Below are 23,500 nucleotides of genomic sequence, written 5' to 3'. Positions count from 1 at the left end.
GAAGGCCAGTTACGAAGATGATACACTTGAATTGATTTTCGGTCATGGAGCTGAGCCAAAAGCGCTCGCATGCTTCCTTGACCACATCGGTATCAGTGATGAACTCTTCGGTATCCCTTTTGGTAATCTCGGGACGATGAAAATGATTACTGAACAAGGAACTTTGTTCACCGAATATCTGGGCCAGGATTTCGACAGTATCTGCAAAGGACAAGAGGGAGTTTGAGGAGGTTGAGGCTTGTGAACCGATCATGTTTAGCTGTCCTCATTTTTCGCAGCAACAGTCAAAATTTACATGCATCATCAAACTGGGCGGAGCTGGTTTGAAACATGCCCTCACATCTCTTGAACCAACGTTTGAAAGTTCGTCCCAATGCTGCTGGCAGCAGCATCGGTGGAAGAAGACGGAGACTCAACCGTTTTTGTCCCATTCGCCAATATACTGCGCAGCGGAGATTCAACAAGCATCATTTGAGCTTCTGCAAACTGCTTCTGTTGTCAAATTATTCGGGGCTGCTCTGCCGAAACTGACATCGTGGGTTCGGGTTGTGCTCAGTTGCGTTTTGCTCGACGATCTTTCAACTCCACATCTGTCCCTTAGCTTTCTACTCTATTCGCTATGCCATGCCAAAAGGCACGGGATGTTCAGACAACCCTTTATAGAGACAATGGAAAATTATAACCATATTTATAGGTCAATGAAAGAATGCTCCACAAGGCCGTGCCAGAATCTCCGTGAAGGAGCGAGAAGCGTCGAGTCAGAGATGCTCGGGCCGGATAGGCTGGCATTCTGACCAATCAGGGCGTGCCTTCGTTTGGCCCGTACTCTGCACGTGACGCATCCATCCGAAAGATGTGATGTTCGGTTATTAGGGCCCGTTGGCCCTGGAAGATTATCAGTTCGTTCACGTAAGTTTTTCTAGACGTCGGCGGATTACGTACTTAAAATGATTTATGTTCGCTCTCAATGCGGATTACATGGCTAAGAAGAAGAGGGAAAAGTAGTCTCTTCAAGAGGAACTTGTGATGCACGCGATTCAAAATAGCTGAACTGGATTGATCAAGATCAGAACTACAAGCGTGTGGGTTTACGTGGCTTCTTAAGTAAGTTGTTTACAATGGATTAGTTATTGAAATTGGGAAAGAAAATATGGTGGGTGTGGTTGAATGTATTTTCTCTGTTCGCTTGCTGCCAAAAATCATATGTTTCGCATTGTGACATGTGCAGCGGATGAGAACAACGCAGCGGAGCGTGACCACTGCCAGCGTTATTACGGGACACAATCACACAGAAACCATTAATGTGTGAGGATTGTCAGTAAGGATTTACCGGAAGACTCAACGAAAACGGCGCCTCGTTATACCTGAAGGCCGTGTAAAGAATTGGCTACGATCTGCGATCAGGTTGTGTCTCCAGAGCAACGCAATCGGAAGTCAAACCTTCTGAGGAACACAAGAAACTAGGAACGGACACGATTATCCATGGGACGACCAACGGCATGATGACCCGTCCCATTTAGCGCAACAGATGCATATTCAGGAGACCCGACACGGCACAATAAAGTAGTCAAGCTGGAAATCGTTGTACAGACGTTGGCGACCGGTTCACAAACAGATGAGTTACAACTTCAAAGAGCGTAGAATGATGTCAAGTGCTGAAATAAAAGTGAAGCTTTTCAACGATGCATTGTAGGGAACACTTCAGGTAACAAGGACAGAACAGTTGACAGCTAATAGTATCCGAGATACCGATTCGTCAAATATGACCGCCTAACCGGAACATGACAGAAACGCCAGAATCAAGCTATCCTCTAAACTATTCGGAATGGTTGGGATTTGAGATCACAACGCAAATCTTCAGGATCGAATCCAAGTCAAAAATGCAAATGTTGGTGATTCGGGTCTTTGGAATTTTCAGAATGCACTCCAATATCCGGAGAATGGTCGGGAGTTGGAAGCGAACACAGTATAAGTGTTCGGTTGGTGGACGACAAGCGGATGTATTGGTATCAAAACCACATGAACTTCGCAACCATGTGGAAAAAAAACACTAGCGAAAGTGCTCAGATGTAAGAGAAACACCTCCCGCTCTGAGAGACTATGGTCCTGTTGCCAGTCCCTGAGTGGACGTAACCAGGATTGCGTAGGATGAAGCTGGATTGAAGTTGGTCGAGGTCAACTACAGAAGCCTTGCAAATAAGCAAAAGGAATCGCAAGCACGTGAAGCTGAACGCTGACCGCATGTCGTCGCCATCACCAAGACGTGGTCAACTGAAAGAGTACAGGATGCGAAAGTCGCCTAATTAAATTAATTAACAGGTGATAAGCACTAACAAGTGTCTGTTTGTTATATCTGCTGATTCGTCAATCTGTGGTATCTGCTGCTGACCTGCTCCAGTGCCTAATGCCGGAGAAAAAATGGCTCATAGAAGGGAACACAACCGCTATAGTCCAAACCAACGAATGCGAGAGCAAAATTACAACGGCCCCACGCTATTTAAAAGGGACTTTCTGACATTGATCCAGACTGTTTGATAGGCGTATTCGTGAACACCCATCAACATCGATCGTGCTTCTATGAACTGTCTGAACGCTGATCACATTCGGTCATGCTTCTGTGGCGTGCCTGAATACTCATCAGCCTTTTCTGACTTGATTGACTTGGCTAAATGCTTGCCGGCTTCTCTGTTGAGTTTTTGGTGGAGCAGTAGGTTCCGGGCGTTCTGAGGTTGCTTTCAGGAATCTGAACTTCCTGATACTGTTTTACTAGGATGCTGATGATTACGATGCGAAAAGTGGTATGAACCAAAGAGTGACTTATGGTTTGGGCACAGTTGTTAAGAGTTCCCGAGTGAAGTTCCGGACGTGGGACATGTCTTCTCTGCAGTATAGCTGCTACACGTGTTCCGTAGTTATCCGTAATGTGTTGTGGAGCTCGGTTGACTTCCTGTCCTGTGCGTGTGATGGGCCGAATTTATGCCTATTTATGGTGTGCATGTTTGATACTTGCACGAACATGAATACAACTTGACCTGATGATATATTGAGTGACCGCTACAAAGGTTGCACAACCCCCCTCCCGCAACAGAAACAGTTTACGAGTACTGCCACCTACTTCAATGAAACGCCAAGATCGGTCACCGTAACGGCATCTGCAGGGAAAAGTGGACCGTGGGGTACTATTATATTTTAGAGTGATAAGTACTGGGGTTGTTGCACCATTCGTACCGTATACAAAGGTCCAGAGAGCAAGTGCACTATAGTCGGATGCTTGTCCTGGGGATGTAACCTTCCTAACATTGACCGGCCGACATACAGCCGGAGTGGATGCTTGCCTCTGCAGATGACCTTCTTTGTGAAATGAGAAGCCAAACAACAAAAGGTGCAGCATTCCCGGAAGCCAGTTAGTGCCAGCTCCCGGAAAGCCGTTCGGCCGTGGCAATAACAGTGTAGGAACCACTGGGAGGGAGTAATCTAGCACCACTGTGTCAGGCTCTTCTGCTTGACGGGATGCACGTACGGCGACTAGCATTTGGTCGATTTTCACGGTATGGGCATAAACGGGCTACTTGGATCTGGGATGTAGCGATTATTACAAATTAATATTTTCATTAATCTTGATCGCACCGCAGCCCTATTATGTTCGCGTGCTTAGGGTAGGAGACATGCCAAACCACTGAAACACCCCTGATACACAGTACACGGTTATCAAAAACAGACGACTAGGGTGCCGGAATGACCAGACTATTTCCATAGGAGCCCGAGCTATCGACCCATTTGCCTGATGTCAGTAATCTCAATACTCGAAAAAGATGGTGAAGCCATCCAGAAATAGTTGAAGATTAGAAAGGTCAAATGGATGCATAGCTTCTGCTCAGCAACAGTTCACCCGTCGGAAATAAATTGCGAAAGCACTCAGGACGTACTACATGGAAGCCGGCAACATTTACTGTGTTAAAGAAAGCCTTATTGATAGCGCACACCTTATTGTGATGGATACATCTGATTCACCCATCAACGATAAACAGCGAAGTTTCAGAGCTCAAAATTCAAGAGCCTACGTGTGAAACGATTCCTGTATGTCTATAGATACCATCGAGCTTTGGAGACCCCATTTCCGCGTGAATTTTGCTGTCCGGTTCAGCGGACTGTTGATACTTTAAGGGATAGCGGAATCTCCCTGGAAAACCACCTGATCAGGGTGAAACCTGATACACTTAGAAAACTTGGGTGTGCAGAATGAGCTAACAGACAGCCGTGATTCAAACTGTAGAATAAAACGTTCGGCGCTCACTATACCTGCCTACCTATTGTTCATGCCCGTTAATTGCAGCGCACTGACAATTCAAATCCTTGAAGGTTCGTCTGATAGCAACATTTTTGCTGCCCATCCCCCATCCCAGGAACTCAGCTTTAAGCCTTTTTCTATGTGCCTACATGCAGCGAACTTTTGCGGTCTTGACAGTTTATCAGTGCATATGCGCGAGCTCAATATGGCTCAGTGGCTAGAGCACGAATTTAGTGACCGAAAGTTTCGTGGTTCGAACCCGACATTTGCATCGCGACTGATCATGTCTACGTGTGGATATGCATCGCGACTGATCATGTCTACGTGTGGGCAACGTGGCAGCATCTCAGCCCTCGTGCTTCCTTCTGGTGGCATGGCAGCTAGGCATTGGGTGTTACAGTTCACCTATTTTGATTTTATAAGCCTATATGGTCGCGTTGATCAGGGCAAGCAAAAGCTCGGAGCACGTTTAAAGGTCAGAGGATACAAAGTGGCGAATATGTAGTGTTCCCGCAGGTCAAGAACTGGTATGACAAGCTAAGTGAACAAAGGATATTTTGGTTAGGCCAGATATGCTATTTTGTTGAGAGGACGTTGGGTGATGGCTCCTGGATAGAAAATGGAAATCGTCATATTAGAGATGACCGCTTGGAGACTTTGAAAAATCAATCGTTCCGAAGGTATTTACTGAAGGTAAAGGAAGACCGGGAAAACGGTTAAATCGCTGCATCAGTTTGGCTACTTGGCACTCGAACTCATCCGTTTCACAGCATCTTGCTGATACGCTCGCAGCATACCCATTAACCGTGACCCCCTTCGTCCAGTTATGACAGCGGGTGGGGCTGCGTCGGGTTTCTTGGCACTCGGCAGCTTGATGACAGATCCGTTCGTTCCATCCGCCATTAGCGGAATGGCATGCAAAAGATTCGTCAGTACCGAAGTTACGTGTTCCTTTAAATAAATGAAAGGAGCAAAGCAAATGAAGAAATCAAACGGCAAACTATATTCATGATGTCATGATTCTCAGTTCTTCCCCAGCTTTAAAAATACCTAATGGGGACAAACTGACCAAACCACCTTGGAACCTGAGTGGCACGAATAAGAATTCCAAAAGAAAACTGGAATGAATGTTGTGGGTCAATTCTCAGTTTGAAAAGTTAGTTGAAATGCCGAGTGAAACTTGACACTAGGCTCGCGGAATAACTTGCGAAAAGTTCATTCTAGGGCGCACAAACGGCGAATGATCAGTATGGATGAAATTACACTTAAGGGGTAGGGATGTTGGAGGTAAAGGAAGATGTCGTCTTGCCAACCGAAAGACCGGAAATTCGTATATCCCAGCAAATGAATGCAGATCAGTGATACACAGGGAAAAATATAATCGGCAACTTGAGGGTGAAAACATAATAAGTGGAATAACATTCAAACAGATCACCGGATTGACCTATGATCTGGTTTCCAAAAAGGTTGGCCTGATGTCGACAAATACTCTCACTTGCACACTAATTTGGCTTTAACAGGAAGTTTAACTGAGTGCAGTTGAATTTCCCGTGCGACACATTATGTTGAAACGGACCACCATTAACCGGATATTGGACTAAACTCAGTTAATTCACCCGCCAAAATCAAAGTCGTGCGCAAATGAGAGTATTTTTCAAAATCTGTCCAATTTGGGTTCAATTAGAACATAAGGCTGAAGGAGATTCGGGGAGTGGGTCTAACTTGTGAGCCCCAAGAAGGACGAAACTGTTTGTGGGCAGTCGAAGAGTTCTCAAAAACTGTATGAGTGGTGTAACTGTTAGACAGCATGTTGCCCTCCAACTGGGGCCCGTGAGACGAATGTGTGATATTAGTTTCCAATAGTGCTCTGTAAACTGCGGTTTCCTCAAGCCAGTTTTCTTAGCTATCAGCCTTCTCAAAATGCACAAGTTACCCTACACTTTAATTACAAGTCCCATTGTAATTTGCTAGACTAGTTGCTCGAGGGAACAGTTAAAATCCACTTCTTGAATAGGAGGCATGCTTTAAGGTTTATACTGCTTGTGGTACGGCGCTACCAGGCCAAGTCAGGCACTGAATATCAGACCGAACAGCTGCACTCCTTAAGTCTCGTAGAAATATCCCCGCCAGTCCCGAACATAACTTGACCCGACAAACTATCAGGCGTCTAGAGAAACTGTGCGTGCGCACCGACCATGAAGCCTTATAGTGAGAAAGTTAGGGAAATGGAATAGACACAGAAAGCTGGGAACGCCCAAAGATTGATACGTGCGACTGGTCCCCGAGACCATCAAAGGTCAGAACGGAGCGACCATTATGAATAAAGAACGCCTCGACCGATAGGTCAAATAGGTCGAACAACAATGATCGTCACCACCAGCTGCTACCCACATGGAGGCTACAACTGACGCAGAACCCTGGACGATGAATCTGGAACCCTCTATGGCCTCAGAGGTCTACGACGTGACCACGTTGACAGAACGACGGAGTACGTGCATGAAAATCAAAGTAAGGAACTGCACCCGTACTGGAATACATACACAAACACTGAAATGTTGAGCACAGAAAACCTATTACTATGAGTTGCTCTGACGAGTGAACTAAGTGAACTAATCAAAAAGACAATAAAAATGATGAACAGCGAATGCGAACAAAACGAAGTTTGGTTGATGACTGACGAACAGGCTTCTTCGTGAGTCTGAAAGCACCACGCAACCTCGTAACAGTTATGGCCGAAACTCCGTAGGATCTAAGTGATCACTGTTAGGTAAGCAGCTCGATATAGCAGATAGGTGACCAGAACAATGTTCCCTCTGCATGAAAGCTGATGATTAATTGGAGGGGGCGAATAACGAATGGCTAAGTCATCTAGACAACTTGCATGACAGACATGAGGCATGTCACCAATGTAAAGACATCCACCAGAGCATGGCATGTAGTTTGAGTTTAGGCGCTGATGCGTCAAAAAAATAACTAACTTCAACCTAGTAAAAAGCTTGTATTTAGTAAGATTCAGTCGCTGAGGGCTGGTATCGAGTACAAACCACATAAGGGGGAACTATTAACTTTAGTTGCATCTCTTTGACCTCTCAAAGAGGAAGCCTTGCATAAGAGGACACGCAACTGAATTTTGGCTTAGAGGCACTGTGCCTACCACAGATTGGTTTGGCCATCCAACTTACCCAAGAACGACCGACACACCCTGAGGAGACCACAACAGACCGGAAGCGCATGAACAACCACAGGGTCAGCGACGAGGCTCAATCACGAGCGAACAGTGAATAGAGAGGAAGTCAGCCTCTGTCCTAGTTTTGGAAGGTCGCAAAAGTCTAATACCGATTACCAGTTTCATCCAGAGGTGAGGTATGCTATTGGTAACATTCCCAGTTCTTAGAAAAACTTGATAGCAGTGCAAAAGGGCCTTAGCTCCGTGACATTTAAATGTGAATCTTGATTAAACATCTAAAGATTCAAACTTTCTCCATTTTGGTGAGATTCATCCGCTGAGACAAAACAGCGTTCGCGGAGGCACTGACACTGGGATCTAGTCAGTAAGCATGCACACAGCGTGATAACCAGAGTAGGGAAACAGTTTGTCAGGTGCTGTGAATTCATATGGATCAAATAGTTGGCTAACAGACGACAGAGTCAGAAGAAATCAATAGTGCAAATGAAGTGCACCAACCTGGCCGGAACTTAAAATCTACAACAGCAATCTGTCCGCATTTGATACGTTTGGGTGAATCTAGTACGTGTGAAACAGCGTTTAGAAATCCGATAATGTTTAACAATCAGTGAGAGAAACAATACCACGCACATAGTTGATTGTTTTAGATCTACATGTGTTCAAGAGTACCACACCTCCTCACACGAGAGGACAATTTCGATCGGTTTAAAGAACGTTCTCTCCGAAGGGGGATTACATAGTGAACAGATAAATGCGGGGAAATTGAGGGCGATATTGGGTAACTAATCGAGTAAAAAGAGGCCACACGCAATACAGTGCAGAGATAAAGCGTCAGGCTTACCGTATGGCTGATTGAAACGTACCTTGAAAGCCGAGGCAGTTCGCTCAATGCTTGCCTCCGTGTCCTCCGAGAGAACCAGAGGCTGTGACTCAGCGTGAATCGAGTCTTTCATAATAGGTGCATTTTGTTCAGCACACAAGACAAGTTCATCTAATCCCTTTCCACATTCATTCAGGGCATTATCCACAATCTCCGCGATTTTCCTTGTTACCTCCTCCAAAGCTGCTTGCTCCTCTGCAGAAAGCTGCTACAAAATGAAACAACACGAAAAATAAGCCCAAACTGTCGCCACGAAAGGGAATAACAGATGAACGAGGTGGAGCATGCATATAGTAACAGCTACCCTGCAACAATCTTTCAGTATCCGGCTGCAATGCTACTCGAAGGGAGCACAAGGGTTGAGATACTGTCAAGTTGCCCAAGCCTAGATAGAAGCAGTCGAGATGCGAGATGGGGCTCGAAACAGGGACCTTCTGATCAGTAATTTCGTGTCTTGGCCACTGAGCAATCACGAGTTCGCGCATGCGAATATGTAAACATTGGTACTTGGGAAGTAATATGTAGGAATATGAAAAAAATGCCTAAAGCTGAGTACCTGGCAAAATACACAAAAAGGCACACCAGCAAAACGCCAGGCTGGCAACGAATTAAAAACAGTATTAGCATCAGAATGTCGCTGATTTTAGATAGGTGGAAGGATCAACCTCATATGGGGACTCAGCACTGCGAAAAGAACATGAAATCAATGATATCATTCAACATGGAGCCTGATTATGCACAAAAAGAATTAAAATATGGGTTTATAGAAGGGTATAAGTCCTCAATCGTCGCTATCGAAATCCAAGACAAAAACCGATCGAGGTTTTCTGTTACGACAATTTTTTGACGAGCAGCTGCTATGCAACCCGAAAGGAGCTCAGGAGCGGACATGTTGTCAGGCCATTCAGAACCAGACAAGAGCAACCGAAAAGTCAGGAATGGATAGAGACTAGAGGCCTAGTGGTTATGAGCTCGCGCCATGGTCCGTAAGTCACCCAAATAACGCGACGGTAAGGAAGATTCAATTTAGACCCGTTTGACAGTCAGAAACAATGTAGCAATGAAGCGCTAGTTGCAGCTGCTATAGTTGTGAAGGAGGATACAGGGAACAGCCAAGTATGGCAGGTTATGTTGTAACGAATTTATTGGTATCCCATCTTTTTGCATTCAACAGGAGGTGAAAAATACGAAGACTACGCCTTAACGGCGATAGCTTTCATGCGTCAACAATAATAGCTGTCTGTCACTAATCTGAGCCATTAATGCCTGATCGTGGGATCCCCATCCAAAGAGACGGTATCTGAGGACATGAATTTATGCTTTTTTGGTATTTCGGTTCGCTCCAAACGTATGAGGGTAGAGTGCGTGAGAAGAAAATACTTCTCACTGGAGACAGCATATAGGGTATAAATTTACATCAGAGCAAGGTGCCACAGACAGTTGGTTTTGCTGAGTACTTCTTGGGCGTGTATAGCAGACTCACAGTTCCCAGAAAGCCGAAACAAGCGGTTTGGGATAGCGAACCATGCAGGGCCCAGCAGTTGTACAGTTGCCATTCACAGGAAGTAAAGCATTTGCCGCTGAAAGCAGATGGCTTTCAATGAAGCCCTTTGAGCACCAGTCCACATTCTTTGGTGGAAGTCATCAACAACCTCACGATCTCACTCAACATGTCAGACGCGCAATAAAGTTAGAGTATTAACTACGTGCGACTCATGACAAAAAGAGCAACAAAACAGATAATGAAAGTGTTTCATTAGCACCGCAGAGCGCGCTTGCAGTTAATGACAGAACCAACTTATAAGAGAGATAAATGAGTTGACCAGATGGGACAAAACATTGTGGAATATCGGGTAGACAAAGCTCACAACCCGTAGATTCGACATACAGATTCTCGACCATCAAACAGAGTACTTGCTTTTAAGGGGAACACCGGAAACTCAGGTGAGGTAGACAGTTACTGGTTTGTTCGCTTAGCTAGGTTATTTAATTAAGATTAATCGCAATTAAGCTGGATAGCTCAGAAAGCAAGCCAACGACCAAGATTACGTAACAAACAGAGATGTGGCAGTATGTGCTTGCCAGCCTTCTTTCCGGCCACTAGTTTTGTCACTACACAATCGACCAACACCTTCATATTTACTCGTTCCTGCGTCTTGTCAGATGTCATTCAGATGAAGAGCTAACGGACACGTGTTTTTCGTAACCAAAAACGGAGACTTCAAAATTATCCTGAGTTTCAGTGGCCCTTGTAGTTGTAGTAGCAGTAAAATTATTGAAAGAACCTATATTAAAACGGCTACCTAGAATGCAGCAATATGCAGCGGCGGACGGTCACTGACTTGCAACAAATTTACTGAAAGAGGGGAGTGAAGCTCATACTGCTGACCAGGAGAATATCGCCTCCTAAATTGCGAGGGCCTGTATGGTTTTCTGACAAGGTGTCAACCGCAAGATCACTGGATGTACGAACATCGTCAAAAGTATTGAGATGTGTGTGTCAGTATACTCTGTCCTCCTGTTTCTATGACTGGTTGCTTCCGGTATCAAAGGTTAGTGTACAAAAGACGAAATCTTCCGCAGTCAACAGCACCATATGCACTTCCTGTATATGGCACTAGTTTAACATACTTCAACTTCAGGCGCTGATATCTCTGGTTGACTTGATTCTGTTTCGGTCCGTGATGCCACGACCATGGACGACGTGGGCGGGGCCCATTCATCCATGATTTCCAGTTCAGTCAGATCAATATCACTGGCAGGAGTACGATCTCGCAGCTGCTCGTTCACCATTCGTATAAGCTCTTCAGCCTCTTCCTCTTCAATATCCACATTTGTCTTTTCACCCAAATCCGTGACTGGCTCCTCCACTTCGCTAACCGAATCTGCTCGTTCTTCTTCCGAATCAGAAAGAACTTCTCCCTCGGAGAAGCTGTTGTCTGACGGAGTTCGGCTATCACGGGTACGCAGAGATCGAAAAGATTTGTTCTTGGGTGCGTTAGATTGAGAACATTCAACTTTCCCTGAAGGTCTGTTGCTGCTGGAACTAACTCTGACTGGACTAGTGGAAGACCGACAGAGAGGAGTCGCTTTTCGACTTTGTTTACTGCCAGCCTCAATATGGTTTTGACATGTCGCTTCCTCACCACTAGATCTATAAAGAAACGATGACAAAAAGCAGATATGAGGGTACATATACTGGACTACTGTGAGGCAGACAGATTAATAACTGGCAGCAGTGTCAGATGAAAGGGCCCAATATGAAGCGTTACGTCGTACGTCACAAAGACTGAAATTTACAATCTCATCGCAATATAAATCGAATGGAGCATCATGAGGAACCGTAAATCTTCACTTCCGAAGAAGTTGAGTTGGCACGATGCAGGCCGAATTCGTACGTAGGCTCCTACAATTTTTACGTAGTACACAGGTTGTGTTAGCATGCAACTCTGAGCGCAAAAGATTCTGGCTGATTACTGCGTAAAGTCATCGTTCCAACTAACAATGAATTTCTAGCTTTTAGGCCAGCATCGAGCGCGACAAAAAAGCAAACCTGGTCGCACCAGAGCAATCGTCGTATTCCTTGGGAATCAGCGTGCACGGCTAGGCCACCGTTCCACACAGAAAAAAATTTAATGAATATCTCCATCACGAAATATCAGGGTAGCACGTGAGCTGCACACTATGCCGAAAAATATCAGTGTAACATTGGATGCAAGAGACCTTATTGAGTCTTCTACCAGCCAGCTTGGGAGCTAGTTTGACCGAGGTATCCAGTCCCTATTCTGATGCAACTAAAAATTTTCTCCCAGCAATTTGACTGTCCTCATTGCTCGACCGGATGTCAGAGCATATTTGTATCGGTCGATCGATCCGGGTATTCCTTCAGCGCCAAACGAATGGCCATTCATGAAACATGGAATAGAGACTGTTAGAGCAGAGGGATCACCAAACCAGCATGGAGACCCAGTGGGTAAAAATACCACGATGAAATCCTGGTATGAAACAACCCCTCTGGGGTTCTAAGCCTTGAATTCAAGGAATCGGTTGGTCTGCATACAAATGCCGCGAAGTATGCTGGGAAAACTAAGTTCCGAGTCAAATTTATCCAGCTAATCAAATAATTCTGCTGCAAGATAAGGGCAAAGATGATAACGTACGGATGTCCGTCTACTGACAATGTATTCAACAGACGAAGCAAGGCTGAGTCTCCTTTCCCATTCTAAAGCGCTTGCGTCTAACTGGTGTACGCACCGTGATCGCAGGTAATCCTCAGTAATGTACTTAAGACTGATCGGTTGCCCTAGAACCACAGAAGCAACTAAGCTGGTAGAAATTTTCCTCTAGGATGTTTTACGGCTAGTTTGCTTCAATCGATTCACTCAAGAGGTGGTAATCACGGAGATTAGACTCCATATAAAGTGAATTACTGGCAAGCACGAATCGTCCCGATCTTGTCAAAATGCCCTCATTTGTTGCACATACTGATTGGCGCAACACGTGTCAATTCAAGCAAGAGACACAAATCAACAAACCATGCGCAAATAATACGAGGATGAGAAAAGCCTATCCCACAGGAGTGAAAAACAATGAGCCCTCTACACGGGAGACTGCGCCCAGTCAAGCCATTGAACGTACTGAAGGATTGGTCTCACAAACTCCAACACTGCAGCCACCCATTTACAGCAGCCGGTTTCAATCGGTCCAGCCATGTTCCTTAAATGCCTCCTGCAGAATGGGCGCAGAATGAGCCCCCTCATCTTTACAACAGTGTTGCCCTAGAGTACACCCTAATGACAGAGCATATCAAATGTTTCTCGAATAGGGTAAATTTGTTTGCACTCTCCACAACGTTCATTCCACTAAAGCAACAACTGTGGGTTAGTCATATGAGAATGCGCTGCAGGTCTTAAAGTAACAGGTTTCATCGGCAGCTGATCCGGTTTCGAAAATCCGCTATGGACAACCCGTACATTATTGGCGAGTCCATTTAAATTGTGTGTCCCGCACTTAGTTTACACTATTCCGTTAGCGCGGTAACGTTGGCAGCATTCTCTGTCTGTGGTAAGAAATCCTGATTTTTTTCACGAAGCAGTAAAAGATTTGACAACACGGAAAACTATGCAAAACACCATATCAAATGACAAAAATGTCGGCTGAACCAAACAACAGAACCAAAATATGACATACTCTGCGGTAACCACAGGCACTGTTGGACGACGGAGCACGCTCAGAATCTCCTCAGTCTGGTCGTTCTCACGAGTGGTATCAATTCTAGGAATACGGGAGTCAGCGACTGCATCACTAGCAAGTCGATCTTCTTCTTGAAATACCGAAATGGTAGTGGGCATTGCACGTTTGCGGCTCGCATACCTATGGTGATCGAACCCGTCCAAGGCTGCTTGAACTAGCGCAGGATTCAGGGAGGAAGTTGAGGAGCGAGCACCAGGCCCTGTTCTGCGGACAGAAAAGATGGACGGGGAGGTTATCATCACCGAAACTGGCGAAGATTACGAACGGTTTGTATCTGACTGTAACTCAACACCAATATTGCCAACAGTCAAACGAAAAACGGAGTGCCTGATGTTACGTTTACAGTGATGTTTTGCATGAACGCTTCATCACATAAGAACTGTGTTCACTCTTCGCCATCCTTGTAGCATTGCTTACTCTCAGGACACTACGCAGCCTTAAATCCATACGTCTTCGCAAGAAGCAAACAATCTAATATGAGCCATAAAGATTGCCTCGAAGTTCTCAAGCGGATCACCAAATAAACCAGAAAACTATGGTAAACGGACGCAAGAGAACAGATCTGAGGCTGTGTAGTAGGAAACCAAAGCGAAATTGCCGATGATTATGATCGCACTGATGACCCCAAGCTCAAAAAATAGGAAATCGATCGGAAACACACTAAAACTAAAAAACAAGTAAACTCACTTTGCCTCGTCAACAGCCTCGGCGTCCGACTCAGCAGAATCCATCTCTTGTGGGAAAACCAAAGGAGAAGCCGAACCGGGGTTTCGGTCGCCCGCACCATCCTCAGCATGAGTCTCGATGTTGACAGACGCGTCCAGGTGGTCATAAAATCCTAAAATGGTTCGCGTAATCAACTGTTTCAAAAATTCTCTCCTGAGTGTTAGATCTTCGAGGTTTTCGGAAATACAAACACCTGGTATTGGGAAGTGAAGGATGGAAGGGAGCTGATATTAATACCGTGTTCAATAGTAAATCAGAATAAAACAAAATAATCCACAACACAAGAGGAGATACGGTACACTGAGGTGAGAATCGCACAAAATGAAAACCCGGCTGGCATATTGTTACAGCACGGTACTTTCACGTCAACGGTGCAGCGACCTGTCGGGTCAATAAATTTTCTTATCCAATTATCGTATGCTGTTCATTCGAAAGTTAGGGTTCAAATATTATTCTGAAAAACCCTGTCTAGAAGCCCTTTTCGGGTACAGTAGACATCTGTTGCTAGTGTCGGCAAAAATGAAAGAGGAATGAAACAACGCCATTCAGCGTTTGGGCCCCGTTATGATGAAACTAATTCTGGCCCACTTGATCGTTGATAAAATAATGACGCGCAAAGTGGTGAGTTTCCAAAACTCAGGTGTTCAGATCGCTTTTGGGAGGACGAAACTGAAACTGAACCGACTGCGAAAAACGCTATCAAATCAATTGGCCATGATTATACCCTCATCACTTTGTACCTAGAGAGTCATGCAGCTTCATGACATACCCCCAAGTTCAAATGGCGCACTTGAAGTTATAAGAAAATTTATGTAACAGGGTTGCTGAGCTCCAAACGAAGTGTTTGATGAAGTGAGTGCACGAACGCAAAAGGTTTGAATCACATTCGCCAGTTTGCACCACATGCGGTATAAAAAACGTTAATTTTCAATAGGTTAGTTTACCAACCGTGTGGCTGCGAGACAGGATGTTTGTGAACCGAGTAATTAGGCGCCTTCGAGCATATGGACGCAAATTCTTCAGGACCGTTGGTGGCTTTATACTGTGACACCCTAATTAACGAGGCGAAAAGGAAACCAGTAAGCGGTTGCTACGGGTACTTTAGTAGCACGAGAGATCCCAGTGCTTCGGCCACATGTTACGTACACTCGATTATCGTCTACCAAGAAGAGTACCATCGAGTTGTCATTTGACTTGTTCAGGAATGGTAGTCTGTGCCTATCCTGTTCCTATCGATTTGAAGTGAGGAATCTGGGTCGACTAACTAGGGCGCGTCAACAGTTGTCACTTTACATAGACAGTGGTCGAGGTGAGTATGACAATCACAAAGGTACTAGCATGATCCATGTTACACCACTATCTTACGGCGGCAAGTGAATCATCCCAGCAAGGACGGCATGTCAGATGCAGATAAAGTAAATGTTGCATACATCGTACGTTCAAATTCTGTCACGTACTAGATAGGCGATATATTCACAAACTTGACATCTTTTGACTTCAAGGTTATGATCGACTCGGTCAATCGGTCAGTTTTTTAGCCCCGCTTGTTCAACAGCGAGTGCCACAGAAGTTTCGCGAAACAATCTGTTCAGTGCTTTAACATACCTATGAGTGTTAAAATGTACCGGAATTTATCTCGTTCAGCTGTAACACCATTTTAGTGCTTAGCTGCCATGCCACCCAAAGGAAGCATGAGGGCTGAGATAATACCGGGTTGTTCTCTAGACAGGGAAAGTTAAGATGCAGAGGCCGGCTTTGAACCACGGACCTTCCGGTCAGTAAATTCGCGCTCTAACCGATGAGCCATATCGTCCCCTGAAATTATCTAGGAGCTTTCAAACGAAAAGCTGACCCGGTAGAGATGTCCACTTTTTACGGCGTCAGGAGACATACCGGTCCATCATAGATAAAATGCAAACCGTTTGGTTCAGTCGGAAATATTTCGAGGGACAATGCTCAATCACAGCAAAGCTGTTAGAGATAGCTGATAGAAGCGTTACAGCATATTCCAAAAATAATGAAGCCAGGGAACTCCTCACTTATTCACTGAACGGATATGCGTACGTTGGGTGCATCTTGAGCCGCAGATTGCAACCCCTAATGGATTGAGTACAACAATGTTTACGTCAGTGACGCTCGGCTGCACAACCCTGAAAAACGTGAGCTGAGTTCGATTCCCTAACGACCAACGGCCGAAATACGAATACAACTATGGTCCATCCAACATACGTTTCGAAGTGCACCAACAATAATGAAACCAAAATTCACCTCTAAACATGCAACATGCAAAAGTAACGGATATTCAAGGGGATTGCGATGCTGTCTTCCAATATGTCAAAGAATTGCAACCCAGTCAATCTAAAGACGTGTCTTCTATTATTCCACCACCAGCTAACGTACGAGAAGACTTAAGTGAGCGAAGAGGTAATGGTTGCAGCAGCGTGTACAGAGACAGGCGTTTTTCAGCAATGTGGACAAACCCTGAATTTGAACTGACAAACAGTAAGGGAGGATCCTGCCCCAGGTATAACTCAAAGTCATGTTAGACCACTTAAGCATGATCCGTTTCGCTAAAGTTGATTACACGCGGATCCTGCTTGACGGCGCTGTAGCGTAAAACAATAGATCCACTTTTTGGACCGGTTATTGAGTAGGTTCCATTTTTATGATATCGTGATAGCTCCAAAAAGCACAGTAGTTAAATTCAGTTATGGTGATCATAATCTAACTATTCTAATAGTTAAAGTGTGCAAAAATGCCAGGGCATTGTGATATGAATTAATTTCACCCAGTTTTAGATGTCGACCGTGAAGCCGATCAATCCATATATAACGACGAGGTGAAAGTCATTCTCCCTACTTTCGACTACAGGACAATGATGAAAGAGTAATGCGTCAAATTTGTTATGATGGAATTTACGTCTAACGTAATGCCGAATGATATACTCAGGGTATTGGAACAAGATGAGGATGAGTGGTCGAATAATTCGAAAGAAGATGCGTTAACAAATGTTAAAACGCAGGAGTTATAATTGAGGAAATAAATAAAAGACAATGGAAAACTCGCGCAACACCTGTTTCAGTGAATGTTTACTTTCTGTTTTGAAGTATACTCAAAATAAGACGAAGCAAAGCAACACCAAAGCAACAGCAAAAAATAGAACGGGTTCCTAGGAAGAGTGTTTAGTTGACTCAAGGGTGACTCTATTGTCACATAAAAGTGGAGATTATGTCAATATCTTTAACAGTAGCCTCTACAAAAAGGGACCACTTGGAACAGGTCCCATAGATAAGCTGTAGCGGCAAGGACCACCGTACTCACGCATGAAGTTACGAGGAAGGCAGTCCGCGTCAGCTCATCGTTGACTTTAGCACATTGCTCAAAGACAAATGTTACCCCTTCTGTGACGGTATTTTCGTACTGGGGGCAAGTAATTTCGGTGGACCACTAAGACCTCACTGCAGATAGACACGACGTGAATTTTCACGGAGCTATTTCAACTACCAGACAAGAAACGACGAAACAGGAACAAGAAAACAGCAGAATTATTTTCATGTGGTTACTGGCCAGTGCATGAAACATGACTAAGCAGTGCATTTCTCGGTGGCATAAGACAGCACTACTGCTCCGACCGACAGGTTTTTATTCAATTAATCAATTGCCTTCCAGACTTCATCAGCTGGCGTGCGAGTTGAATAGTGACACAGTGATGAGCACCGGTCGATAATGTACGGCAACTCCTATTACTCACCGGTAGTCACTTCGAACATGTGACTAAAATGGTGGACGCTAATTCTCTATTACTTTTAGTCAAACAGGATTACAGCTCGCATACAATGAGAGAAGTAGTGCGACTGAGTCGAGCTGAACTGCAGTAGTAAATGATATAGGGAAAAAGGTAACCTTTCTAAAGAAATGAGAGGCTAATCGCCAGGAGAAACTTAAAAGGGATATGCCTACCTGGAACCTGAGGCGGCAGTTCCAAGAACACCACTGTTAGTTTATCGATCAACTGTTCAAGGATTCCATAAAGTTGTGAAGGGATCACGCGCCGGAGAGCGGCCTCACTACTTTCCTCCTTGTCCAAACGCAGTGAAGGAGCTGAAAAATATTAACAAGCAGGATAAACTATTAAGCCAAATGAAACAAGCCAAATGCGAGAAGCCCTAGAGTAACCCGTGCCCGCGCAGCTGAAAAGACAAACTGACAATGAGAAGTAACGCACACGTTTGATTCAGCATACACTAATAAAAATAGTAATGATTCAGATGTAACACCCTTCCAGTGCTCAGCTGCCATGCTGCTCGAAGAAAGCACTAGGGCTGAGATGCTGCTAGGTTGCCCATGCCTAGACAGGAACAGTCGAGACGCAGGAGTTGGGACCTTCCGATCAGAAAGCTCGTGCCTTAACCACTGAGTTATCTCGAATTCTCGCCATTCATTCGCTTACTCTGGTTTTCTGCGAGGACGTTTTCCTGGGACTATTGGTCAAATCCCACTGTCGTACATGTGATGCTGCTTCTCCGGTCTGTATAATCTACCTAGTGCACGATAACGTTAATACGAACTAGTGAGCGGCTGTTACGAAACAGAAGTTGATGTTTATTGAACACTCGGCTTATGTCGGTCTGTCGCGTGAGATTGAAGTAACACAGAGCACTAAAGCTATTGAACTACCTTATCCGAATGTAGTCTAGACGCTTGCAAGTAGCTCTCGCACACGTTTATTCAAGCCAGGTTCCAACACATTTGACAGAAACTGGCCCCAAACTGATCAAACTAGCAACACCAAAAAAGTCCTCGATCAACGTGAAACACACACGAAGTGAATAACCATGCTGAGTTCTGAACTCCCCTGAGTGAACCTTCAACCACTAAAGCGAGACGACACAAATGGCACCGGATACCACAGGCTCCCTAAATGGTTTTATAAGTAGTCACATGAACCAAACCGAATCAAATATATCAATCATACACAACCTAATAACTGGTAATTACAACTATTCCCTCTTTCTTTTTGAATCACTGAGGCACATGAAGTTTCGCTTGTTAATCAGAGTTACTACGACGCTTCATATTCTAGAAAAATTGGCCATGTTAGCATATATTTAACATACACTGTTTACAAAGCAATAACTCGCTCACATACGACAGTTCGTTGCTTTTGCCCATGTCATCGTGGCAAACGGTAGTTTGTCTACATAAAACACAAGTTTATCTAACCTTGTGAAAGATGGCAAAGGTTAAAAACAAATTTATACTGCCCGAAAGTGAATTGCAAGATTGTTCAGTTTGAGTTGCTAAACCCAAAACTTCATTCACATTATTGAAGTTTTTATTAGCAATAAATCAGTGAAAACAAGATTCCGGTATGCCATCCGTTGAATCACACCGCATTTACTAATATCTCCACACATGAAACGACGACAACAAACTGATTTTTGCACTCTGCACTTGGGTAAGTAACTTTCCAAGCACCTAGAGATCGTAGCTTGTTTGTAGACGTTGCTCAGAATGGTGAGTTCGTGAATAAAGCGGTTGTCAAAGGAGGCCAGAACCCTTCTTTTCATCTACATATTGGTAAACTCCAAAGCCCAGGTGTCCAGTGTTCTCGAAACATGAATTCTCGGCTTTTCCGACAAACGAAGATTGAAAAGCACCACATAAAAGTGTCGCAGATTGGTATACCTTGGATAGTTTCCTCTCAATACGTGATTAACGTTTCAATTCGATGCTCCTGTTGAGTGCCGCGATAAAAATGATAGAAGTTTCACTCCAACCGTGCATACTTTGAGTCGTAATCCCTTCATGTAATAGGGATCCCGTTGCTATCAACCATTCACTGGATAATTTGCGAAATGCATAACGCGTGATTTTAAAAGGGATTAAATTACTCGAATCATGCTAGACACCCATTAGACATTGTGAAAACTCGGTGGCTTATTCCTGAGAGTCTACCGGAAGTAGCTCCGTTCCTGACGCCGGTGTCCAGAAGCGGTTTGCAGGTCGATGTACATGCTCCCGAGTATCGTATTAAGCATTACTCCTACTGAGAAACGTTCAGCCGACAAAGAATTATTTTGTTCCATACCACCATCACGTCATAGAATTGTGATTTGCTGACCTCAATCGATTTATAGGTCTCTGTATACGGAAAGCATTATTCCTCAACAGTTCATGTCCGTCACTATTCTCTAGGCATAGAAACCCACCTCAATGATCCATTGAGAGGTTACCATCAAACGGACGCGTCGCCTGCTCGGTAAGTTAAAGGTGGCCAATTTCAATCACAATATGCTAAATTGGAAGAAAAGTGACGAATCTGTAAACCTATGGTACTCGATCCTCTGGAAAGATAGGTGTTACATTTGTTCCATAAGACCGCATCGCCACAGAAAGTAAGACACGCCACCGTCTGACCAGTTGTGATGGCTACAAAGGAGCAGGTGGCAACCGGAACTTTATACGTCCAACTGCGTATCATTTGCCGAACCAAACAGTTGTTTCCATTGGCTTCCACGACACGTGAGTCAGATTACTGCATAGGTGAGCATTGGCTTGCAACATGAAGATAATTTACCACCCCTTCAAGAGTTATTTGACCTAACGGGAAGGAATCTACTAATCCTTACTGAGGTTAGAAGCATCTCTAAATACTGGAAATGATTCAGCGAAAAACGGCTAGAACGCTGGGATTCCCAAGTATGAGTATTTCACCAAGGGTTCTACTGCATGATTTAGCATACGACGACTTGATGTCAAGTAACAAAAAGTAAACCGACGAATCCTAACTCCATTACAGCTCACAGACTCCCTTCTGTTAAAGAAAACCATTTGTGATGTCAATAAAAGCTAAACTAACAATTCAGACCAAGTTAACGTACTCTCAGTGGGTCCCATAGCTGCCGTGCGTTCAGAACACAGCTGTCCCATTGTATGTGTTCGTATCCTTAGCAACTCATGCTTCATGGACGTCAAAATGGGATGTGACCGGGCACGTCTTTTGCTTGCACGCGTTAACCACACCAGTCTAGCCAGTCGACATCGAAGTCGTGAGCGCAACTGATTGGCCGAAGTGACCAGCTGCTCATCTTCCATGTCCGCGTTGCGTTGCTCTCGTGCCCAAGCATACACGCGACCTGTGAAAACGGTGAAAGATGCTACCTAACAAGCTTATGATAACACAAAATATAGCTTGGTTTTTATTGTAAACCTACGGCTATAGTCACAAACTGCAGTTCGATGAACAAAATAGTATCCCATGAAAATGCATTCTCCGAGTAAAATCAACAGAAATGAACTATATGAGAAACCTACCTTAATTTTGGGAAAATGTTCAACGGAAGCTGAGTTACAGCTATCGATGCTGATGATGAGCTGTAGAGTTTGACCCGCTGGCGCATAAGTTCTGGCACTGCTTTTGATTGGTCCACAGTTAGCATCGGCAAAGAGGACATGGATAACTGTTCTCAAATAAGTGGGTACGAGATTGTGAATGCCGTTTCCTGGAATATCAAAATCTTGTTGAGATGAACCTCCGAATGTACTTAGCTGGCTACACCCTCTACAATACACTAACCACTTGGAAACAGTTTGAACGTAGATAATAGTCTTTCCGTGTTTAGCTGCCATGCCATCCGAAGAAAGCACGAGGGCTGAGATACTGTCAAGTTTCCCAAGCTTAGACAGGAGCAGTCGAGATTCAGGAGTTGGGTTTGAACCACGAAACTCCCGGTCCGTAATTTCGCGTCTTTACCACCCATATATTTCGAGTCGGAAGTGAGCGTAGGCTAATCTCACCAGAGAAGTGTGGAATTCGAAATTTCGACCCACACATTATAAACAAATACATAGTCTAAATGCAATTCAGTTCAGTAGTCACTCACTGACAGGTTACACTGAGGTTCTACTGAGCACTGTGGAACACGGTAGCACTTATTCATCGTCTGATTACATCGAAGTTAACAATAAAAACCATGGTGAATAAGTGATCATTAGAAGCTCAGTTATCACGCTGTTCACAAGTTTTAGAAAGCTTATTGAAAACTCTGTGGAATCGTGAGTTTTGAAACAAATAACGGTCTGAAATATTTCCAACAGCTTACGTCCTTACCAAGCCGAATGTACGAGGCATCAGCAATCCGCTGCCTGACGAGTGCTTCACACTGATGTCCAATGGAATCAATCACCCGCTTCATATCACGAATTACGAAAGACGCCCACAAATGTTCATTTTTCGGTCGTTTTTTAGAGTTGCAGATAGCACTGGCCATCACTTTGCGAGAAGAGTTAAACAACAATAGGCTTGTTACCATCATCCAGTTGGACCGAAATTGAGTCCAGACAATTTCCAACAAAATCACCGACTTCTGAATCCCCTAAAAAAATCCACTCTGATTACATTTCATGCAAGTTTTCATGCCTTGATAAATGCAAGTAGTTCTCAACGGCCACTTGGACTCGGTAAAGTTTTCAGGTTTTGAGCATTCCTCCGCTATGGTTAAACAGGAAATCTGTAAGTCAGCAAGCACATCTAGGGCCTTTTGCCCGAGAGGGGGCGTGTTGGGCTTTTGAGGAGATGCTACCATCCGCGCCTGCAACTCGTTGATCATCCGCAACTCCTCTTCGGTGAATGCAGAAGACCCTTTCGTAAATATTTAAGTAAAACAACAAAGCTCACAGCTCGGTACTGAAGCATTTCCGTCCATTGGGAATTCAAGTGGGCTGGTTTCCGTATGTGACGCCCCTCGGAAGCACAATAACTTGCGGAACGGCGGCTCTCGGAGTAAGAAGGCAGTCAAACTGGAAGGGAAAAATTGGTAATATTCAATACAGGCGAATTTCAAGTTCTTGGACAATTTGAAGCAAAGTAACTAAATGCTGACACGTGCTAGCACATGTAAAAGCTCAGAAGCACGGGAAGGACTCCATATTAGCAACGAAAATCCCAACACAAAAACGGAAGCAGATCCGTGATTTGCATCCTGCACACAAAAAGGTGGTCTGATAATCCTACCGTAAGGCATTTAGCATGAAAACGAAATGTTCTCTTGCTAGCCGTAGCGTTGAATTTCCACTCTAGTAGTATCCTGCATGTGTTGATAGATTACCCAAAGAGAACTACTCTGAGTTCTTTTCTTGCAAAACATACATTCATCGTAACTCT

The 23,500-nt window shown here is 44.4% G+C and overlaps 2 protein-coding genes across 2 annotated transcripts; one reads left to right on the top strand and one right to left on the bottom strand.

The window, feature by feature from the left end:
- Positions 1-4,843: 4,843 nt before the first annotated feature.
- Positions 4,844-23,136, bottom strand: T265_12559 (hypothetical protein; the record flags this gene model as incomplete). The annotated part of the gene is made up of 11 exons (XM_009164283.1): positions 4,844-5,239; positions 8,339-8,563; positions 10,987-11,509; positions 13,546-13,812; positions 14,296-14,527; positions 18,295-18,435; positions 21,219-21,473; positions 22,448-22,609; positions 22,647-22,712; positions 22,736-22,978; positions 23,015-23,136. Coding segments are annotated over 11 exons (2,448 nt in total), but the record flags the coding sequence as incomplete, so codon positions are not given.
- On the top strand, positions 16,611-17,224 carry T265_00476 (hypothetical protein; the record flags this gene model as incomplete). The annotated part of the gene is made up of 2 exons (XM_009164249.1): positions 16,611-16,746; positions 17,133-17,224. 2 exons carry the CDS (start codon positions 16,611-16,613, stop codon positions 17,222-17,224), a joined length of 228 nt encoding a protein of 75 aa, XP_009162513.1.
- Positions 23,137-23,500: the final 364 nt, after the last annotated feature.

This window comes from Opisthorchis viverrini, assembly GCF_000715545.1.
Source record: "Opisthorchis viverrini unplaced genomic scaffold opera_v5_4, whole genome shotgun sequence".
NCBI classification, from domain to species: Eukaryota; Metazoa; Platyhelminthes; class Trematoda; order Opisthorchiida; family Opisthorchiidae; genus Opisthorchis; species Opisthorchis viverrini.
Note: the sequence above shows the minus strand (reverse complement) of the source record. Positions and strands in the feature narration are given on the sequence as shown.